This window comes from Mandrillus leucophaeus, unplaced genomic scaffold, assembly GCF_000951045.1.
Source record: "Mandrillus leucophaeus isolate KB7577 unplaced genomic scaffold, Mleu.le_1.0 Scaffold99, whole genome shotgun sequence".
In the NCBI taxonomy this organism is placed as follows: domain Eukaryota; kingdom Metazoa; phylum Chordata; class Mammalia; order Primates; family Cercopithecidae; genus Mandrillus; species Mandrillus leucophaeus.
This window is the reverse complement of record NW_012110807.1, coordinates 1,195,863-1,203,548: the sequence shown is the minus strand read 5'-3', so window position 1 is coordinate 1,203,548 and position 7,686 is coordinate 1,195,863. Positions and strand designations below refer to the sequence as shown.

General features: G+C 60.8%; 1 protein-coding gene across 1 annotated transcript in view; it reads left to right on the top strand.

The window, feature by feature from the left end:
* HMCN2 (hemicentin 2) overlaps positions 1-7,686 on the top strand; it is a 163,971-nt gene that overhangs the window by 108,040 nt on the left and 48,245 nt on the right. Inside the window, exons 62-73 of the mRNA XM_011971201.1 lie at positions 849-992; positions 1,077-1,236; positions 1,323-1,447; positions 1,814-1,997; positions 3,083-3,180; positions 3,599-3,865; positions 4,224-4,414; positions 4,867-4,948; positions 5,051-5,187; positions 5,764-5,905; positions 5,990-6,134; positions 7,354-7,485. Of these exons, the coding sequence (XP_011826591.1) occupies positions 849-992; positions 1,077-1,236; positions 1,323-1,447; positions 1,814-1,997; positions 3,083-3,180; positions 3,599-3,865; positions 4,224-4,414; positions 4,867-4,948; positions 5,051-5,187; positions 5,764-5,905; positions 5,990-6,134; positions 7,354-7,485 (1,807 nt within the window). The remainder of the gene's footprint in view (positions 1-848; positions 993-1,076; positions 1,237-1,322; positions 1,448-1,813; positions 1,998-3,082; positions 3,181-3,598; positions 3,866-4,223; positions 4,415-4,866; positions 4,949-5,050; positions 5,188-5,763; positions 5,906-5,989; positions 6,135-7,353; positions 7,486-7,686) is intronic.

Sequence of the window (7,686 nt, the reverse complement as noted above, 5' to 3'; positions counted from 1 at the left end):
GCCTCTCTCGGGTCAGGTGGCTACAGGCCCCGCCCCCTCTCATGTCCAGCTCTTGGCACCTGTGTTCCCTGCCTGGAATACCCACCCAGGCTCCCGTGGTCACCTCCGCTCCCCACTGGCTGATTCCTGCTCAACATTCACGTCTCAGCGGAGACTCACCACCTCCGGGAGCCCTCCCGACCCTTCCTGTGCCCCAGGTTCCCCCGCTCCATCAGGGGCTCACGGGGCTTGTCCGCACTGGGTCCCCTTGTTTCATGGCCCCCGCCCCGATATGTTGTGAACTCTTTGAGGACAGTGACTGAGCTGCCCTCATCTTTGATTCCCAAGCTCCATGCTAGGCACAGGGCAGTTGCTCGTGTTTTTGTGTTGAGAGGCTGGCTGGACCCATGAGGATCTGGGCGGGGAGATGGGCCTGGGCTGGGGCAGTTAGGGATGGCTTTGGGCAGGGGTATGGCTGGAGAGAGTGAAGGGGGAGGCCTGAAGGCCGGGAGTGGGAGGAGCCCGAGCAGAGGCCCAGGGGCAGGCCCCAGGGTGACCTGTGTGGGGTCAGTGAGGGGCTGGTTTGACTTGAGCAGAAACCTTGATAGATGGGGTAGAGGGTCAGGGCGGGGAGGGAGAGGATGGGAGGTGAGAGCTGGGCCCGAGAGCAAATCCTGGATGCTGAAGGGAGAGGGTCTCTTGGGAAGAGCTGTCTCAAGTGGAAGGAAATGAGGGAGGATTCTAAGGAACAGAGACTGGGCTGGGGAAGGTGGGGACATATAAGAAGGAGCCTCTGCCTCTGTGGGGTTCAGTTTTCTAGGAGCACAAGAAGGGGCTGGGGGATTCAGGGGTCCCCCTCTGTCCCACAGAGAGCAGCGTGGTGCACGGTGTGGTCTCCCGGGGGGGACGCCTCCAACTGAGCCGCCTGCAACCGACCCAGGCAGGCACCTACACATGTGTGGCTGAGAACACCCAGGCCGAGGCCCGCAAGGACTTCGTGGTCGCAGTGCTGGGTAGGTCTGCGCCCTGCACCCTCCTGTCCCACTCCCATGGCAGCCCCTGCCGTCACCCAGGGCCTCACTGCACCCCTGCCTCAGTGGCCCCCCGGATCCGGAGCTCGGGCACCGCGCAGGAGCACCACATCTTGGAAGGGCAGGAGGTGCGGCTGGACTGTGAGGCCGATGGGCAGCCACTGCCGGACGTGGCCTGGCTGAAGGACGGCAGCCCGCTGGGCCAGGACATGGGCCCCCACCTCCGGTAAGACTTGGCCCATGCCCTCCCCAGAGGCGGCAGAGCCCACTTCACCTGATGCCCCTGCCGTCGGCCCTCCCTCCCTGTGGCAGGTTCTACCTGGATGGTGGCTCCCTGGTGCTAAAAGGCCTGAGGGCCTCGGACGCGGGTGCCTACACCTGCGTGGCCCACAACCCAGCCGGGGAGGACGCCAGGCTGCACACGGTGAACGTGCTGGGTGAGGAGCCCGGGGGCATCTGGAGGGTGATGCGTGGGCCTGGGCGCGGGAGATAAGGTGACATGTGAGCAAAGCCCATACTGTGACCTGGGCCACAGGTCTCACTTCCCTGGGCCTCCGTGCCCCATCCTCAAACTAGAGGACAATAATGCCAGCCCAGGGTACAGTGGAGATTCGGGAGGTGAGAAGAGAGTCAGGGAGTGGCTGTGCCCCCCACGCAGTGGGCCTCGTCCCTCATGAGGGGCGGAGACCACTGTGGTTGCTGGCGGCCCAAGTCCAGGTCTCCACTTCCAGAATTTCCCTGGGAGGAGCCCACTTTCCTCCCAAGACCTCCTCATTACCCCTCTTTTTTCTACCCACCCCCAGTTCCTCCCACCATTGAGCAGGGAGCAGATGGCTCGGGGGCCCTGGTGAGCAGGCCTGGGGAGCTGGTGACCATGGCATGCCCCGTACGGGGCTCCCCGCCCATCCATGTGAGCTGGCTCAAGGACGGCCTGCCCCTCCCGCTCTCCCAGCGCACCCTCCTCCACGGCTCTGGCCGCACCCTCAGGTAGGGGAGATGGCACACAGGCGTTGGCTGTTCCACTCAGAGTGAACATGTGGGGATTGACAGCCTATGGGAGGTGCTGGAAACCAGGACTGGCAGCAAAACCCACCCCCCATCCCAGAGTGAGTGTGGACTGCGCCCCCGCTGCTAATGTGAGGATGGGTCTCAGGGACCTAGGGAAGGGGAGGTGGTCAGGATAGGAGGAGATGCAGAAGTCAGGTTTCAGGGAAGGAGAGACCAACTGGGTCACCGGAGACGAGGCCTAAGGACAGACTGTTGGCTTTGGTGCTATGGCTGTCCCTGGGGACTGGGCAAGAGCAGCTGCGGAGGGGTGGTTGAGGTGAAAGGGGTTGAGAGAAAGTGGGAGGACAGACAGTGAAGCCAGTGAGCTGAGATGACTCCAGTGAACTCTGAGGGCAAAGAGGGCTGCGTAGAGGAAGAGGAGCCGAGCTGTCCATGTGGGACGCGGAGCTCCCCGAATTTGGGAGGCAGGAGGTCTGGCTTCAGAAGGAGATGGGTTGCAGCAGGCAGCAGGGGTGGAGGCAGCTGGAGGCTTTATCCTGGGGGCACCAGGAACCCGGGTAAAGAATGTAAGCAGGCCGGGCGCGGTGGCTCACGCCTGTAATCCCAGCACTTTCGGAGGCTAAGGCGGGCAGATCAGGAGGTCAGGAGATCAAGACCATCCTGGCTAACTCGGTGAAACCCCGTCTCTACTAAAAATACAAAAAATTAGCCGGGTGTGGTGGCGGGCGCCTAGGAGTCCCAGCTACTTGGGAGGCTGAGGCAGGAGAATGGCGTGAACCCAGGAGGCGGAGCTTGCAGTGAGCCAAGATCGTGCCACTGCAGTCCAGCCTGGGCGACACAGCGAGACACCATCTCAAAAAAAAAAAAAAAAAAAGGGTTTAAGCAAAGGCTGGGCTCAGTTACTCTGCCCGCTCTGGCCAGCAAGTTCTTGGGAGACGAAGGATGGGAAAGGGAGGAAATCTTTCCACACAGCCAGCCTCTCCTGTCTCTCTCCCTCTCTCTTCCTATCTCTCCCTCTCTCCCTTTCTCTTCTCTCCTTCTCCCTCTCCTCTCGGGAGATTCAGGATTTCCCAGGTGCAATTGGCAGATGCCGGCATCTTCACCTGCGTGGCCGCAAGCCCAGCTGGCGTGGCGGACAGGAACTTCACCTTGCAGGTGCAGGGTATGGAGCAGGGGGTGGGGCAAGGGGGTCTCTGGCCTTGGTGGGTGAGAAGCAAGGCCTTTGGCCCCCCTGCCCATCTGGGTGGAACCAAGGATGGGCCCTGGGGGCATCAAGGAGAGTGGACACTGCGGCTCAGTCTCTGACGCACTGGATTGCCCGTTCGCACCTCACAAGTAGCCATGGGCACTCTGATATGCCCAGGATAGGCGGGGGCAGAGAGGCCAGTGCAGGAAGCAGCTCTGTAAATAGACAATCACAATTCCAGGGAACTAGTGACACTGGGAGACGGAGAGGATGCTGTGGGAGCACAGAGGAGGGCACCCCACCTGGCCTTGGGGGACCAGGGCGGCTTCGGAGGTGATGTCTAAGTTGAGTCCTGGAATAAAATGGCTCCTGCCCACCTTTCTGCCCTCCACAGTGCCCCCTGTCCTGGAGCCGGTGGAGTTCCAGAATGAGGTGATGGTGGTTCGTGGCTCCGCAGTGGAACTCCCGTGCGAGGCCCGGGGCGTTCCCCTGCCTCTCGTGTCGTGGATGAAGGACGGGGAGCCCTTGTTGTCCCAGAGCCTTGAGCAGGGACCCAGCCTGCAGCTGGAGACAGTGGGAGCTGGTGACTCGGGGACCTACTCCTGTGTGGCCGTGAGCGAGGCCGGGGAAGCCAGGAGGCATTTCCAGCTGACCGTCGTGGGTGGGTCCTCTGGCCTCTGGCCAGCTTCTCTGGGCTCAGGGGAGAGGGTGGGACTCTGGAGGCAATGGGAAGGGCAGTGAGGGAGGTGAGTCCCCTGGAGGCCTGGGGCTGCCACCTGGGGAGCTTGGTTCCGGCTGGGATGCCTCTCGCCTGCCTTGCCTGCGGGGAGTGGGTGGCCGGGCTTTCATTCTCCCACGGCTGTGCTCCTGGGTTCTTTCCACCAAACCTTGGTGGCAGATGCAAGAACGAGAGCCACCAAAATGTGGGAGCAGAGCCCCCGGACTCAGCACGCGTTTTCAAGTGCGGTATCATCCTGGAAACGTGTCAATTGTGTGTTCCCCTCCATGGTGGCTTGCAGAGCCCCCTCACATTGAGGACTCGGGCCAGCCTACAGAGCTGTCGCTGACCCCCGGTGCCCCCATGGAGCTCCTCTGTGAGGCCCAGGGCACCCCCCAGCCCAACATCACCTGGCATAAGGACGGGCAGGCTCTGACCAGGCTGGAGAACAGCAGCAGAGCCACAGGGGTGCTCCGGGTGGAGAGTGTGCAGGTACCGGTGCTGCCGCCAGGGGGTGAGGCTGGGGGTTGAGGGAGAGGGGAGGGACTGCATGTTCCCCAGACCCAGTGGGCAGTTGACAAGGTTTGGCTGAAGCTCCTCCTCTGTGTGGGGTACGACGGTGTGGAGGTGACCCACCTAAGCCGTGCCCTTGGGAGCTCCCAGCAGGGTCAGGGCCCAGGCTGATGCCAAAACCAAGTGACCCCATCTAGGCCAGAGGAGGGCTGGTGCAGTTAAGGGGGACTTCTGGGAAGAGGCAGGCATCGCACCAGCCCTAAAGCAACAGTGAGATGGAGGGAGAGGGCATGGGTTGGCTGGGAAGGTGGATGGCAGACCTCACAGGGCTGAGTTTGAATTCTGGGTCCCTTGTGGCATAAGAAAGAAACCAGATCGGGAGGCAGGCAGACAGGGGCCAGGGGCAGCTGCTCAACCCGCTCCATCTCCAGGTTGGGGATGCCGGGCTGTACACTTGCCTGGCTGAAAACCCTGCAGGTGCAGTCGAGAAGAGCTTCCGGGTCAGGGTTCAAGGTAGGTGGTGGGGGTGGGGTGGGGGCAGGGCCGGGAGGCAGGACGGGCTCGTGGCAGGGGTGAGTCCACCTCTCACGTCCTCTTGTGCCACCTGCTTCCCAGCCCCTCCAAACATTGTTGGGCCCCGAGGCCCCCGCTTTGTGGTCGGCCTGGCCCCGGGGCAGCTGGTCCTGGAGTGTTCAGTGGAGGCAGAGCCAGCACCCGAGATCACATGGCACCGAGATGGCATCGTGCTGCAGGTGGGCGCCAGGTGGGGCCCCAGGGTGCTGCCTTCTGTCCCTCTCAGGCCCCAGACCTGACCTGGCCGGATCCAAGATCCAGAGCGGGTGCCAAGGGCCTGCTCTGAGCTGTACTTTGCACCCTGTTGCCCGGGTGTCGTACCCGCCATTGTCATTGTCACTCCCATTTTATGGATGGGGACACTGAGGCAAGGTTCAGGTCACTCAGGGCTTCCGAGGCCCACCCAGTGTCCTCCCCCTGGTTCCTTGAAGCTATGCTTAGCGGCTGTGTGGCCTGGGCTGGTGACCAAGGTTCTCTGTGCCCACCCCTCAAATGGGGTCAGTTTGCGTCTGTGGATTCAGGGTTGTGGGTGTTCTGACAGGAATTCCAGGGACAGGGGATGCATTTCCTCCCAGAGGAGTGCATTTCCTTAGAGGGTCCTCAGCGGGTCACAGTCAGGGCCTGCGGTCAGGCTGGAAGGACAGAGCCACTGTCCAGCGTCACCAGTTCCTCAGTCCTCCACGTCTGGTGCTGGGGGCTGGCCGGGAGCAGTTGGGCACTGATAAGGGTCTCTCCACCCTGGCGGGGATCTCCAGGAGGACGCCCACACACAGTTCCCAGAGCGGGGCAGGTTCCTCCAGCTGCAGGCCTTGAGCACGGCTGACAGCGGCGACTACAGCTGCACAGCCCGCAACGCTGCAGGCAGCACCAGCGTGGCCTTCCGCGTGGAGATCCACAGTGAGTAGGGCCTGCCCCACCCCACCCTGCCCACCCCCTTAGAGCCACAGCTCCCAGCACCACTCCTTCTGTGCCTCTCCCTAGCGGTGCCCACCATCCGGTCGGGACCACCTGCAGTGAACGTCTCAGTGAACCAGACAGCCCTGCTGCCCTGCCAGGCCGACGGTGTGCCCACACCCCTCGTGAGCTGGCGGAAGGACGGGGTACCCCTGGATCCCAGGAGCCCCAGGTGGGAGAGGGAAGGGGTGGGCCTTGGGGAGGCTCTCAGGTGCCACTTTGTGGGTTGCAAACCAAACCCACTTGGGCAATTGGAGCAGAAAAGTGACTTTATCATCAGGACGTGGGGCGTCTCAGAACACAAGGACAGGCCCACCACTCATGAAGGTCTCTTGCTTGTTTGACTTGATCAGAAGCCTTGATAGATGGGGCGGGGTAGAGGGGCGTGAGTGGGTCTCACGAGATCTGATGGTTTTAAAGCTTCTCTCAGCTTCTCTCTGTGTGGGCTTCATCTTTCTCTCTCTTGCCTTCTTCCTTGGTGAACGTGGGAGAAACACACGCCCTGACAACCCCATAGCCCCCAGCCTCACCCAGGTTTACAGCTCCTCAGCTCACTAGGAAGCTGTCTGTGAATCCCCACTCTAAATTCCCAGGGCACAGAATGCCATTGGCCCAGCCTGAGTGATATGTCCATCCCCCATCCAATCAACTGTGGCCAGGGGCGGGATTGCACGGTACAGACATGGCCCTTGGGAAGAGCACTTTTCAGATCTTAGGGCTGCTCTCCAGAAGAGCAGGGTGCTGCTCCTTCTGCATCTCAGGAGAGGCCAGGCCCAGGAGGGTGTCAGGGAGGCCCAAAGCAGCCCTTCTCTCCATCTTTCCAATGTTGGCTTGGGCTGTGGGGAGCTGCTCATGGCTCTGACCCCCTGACCTTGGCCTCATAGATGCAAGACTCTGACCTCCAAAGTTAGCATCTGTGTTAGTCCATTTTCACGTTGCTGATAAAGACATACCTGAAACTGCGCAATTTACAAAAGAAAGAGGTTTATCGGACTTACAGTTCCACACCGCTGGGGAGGCCTCACAATCATGGTGGAAGGAAAGGAGGCACGAGTCACATGTTACGTGGATGGCCGCAGACAAAGAGAGAGCTTGTGTAGAGAAATTTACGTTTTTAAAACCATCAGATCTCATGAGACTGATTTACTGTCATGAGAACAGCATGGGAAAGACCTGCCTCTCTGATTCAATCATCTCCCACCAGGTCCCTCCCACAACACGTGGCAATTATGGGAGCTACAAGATGAGATTTGGGTGGGGACACAGAGCCAAACCATATCAGCATCCTCTCACTGGGAAAGGGGGGGCGGAGGGAAGGGTCTTGCTGGGGACAGCTCTGCTCCAGGCCCACTGGCCTGCCCATCTCCACGGCAACCCCCTGTCCATTCCAGGTTCGAAGTTCTGCCTGAGGGTTCCCTGAAAATTCAGCCAGTCCTTGCCCAGGACGCCGGCCACTACCTCTGCCTGGTATCCAACTCTGCTGGATCCGATCGCCAAGGCCGCGACCTACGGGTCTTTGGTAGGTGGCCTGGGGAAGGCCTTCAGTGTCCAGTCCCTGTCGGGGTCCAGTCCTGCTTAGTTTCTGGGTCACCCCAGCTGTCAGGAGCCAACAGCCAATGGTCTTCAAATGTTTTTGACCATGAAGCCCATTAGTAAAAAGTTGTGATCATGCACACTCAAAGGACACAGATGTATTTTAGTGCATATATTACATAACAGAACAG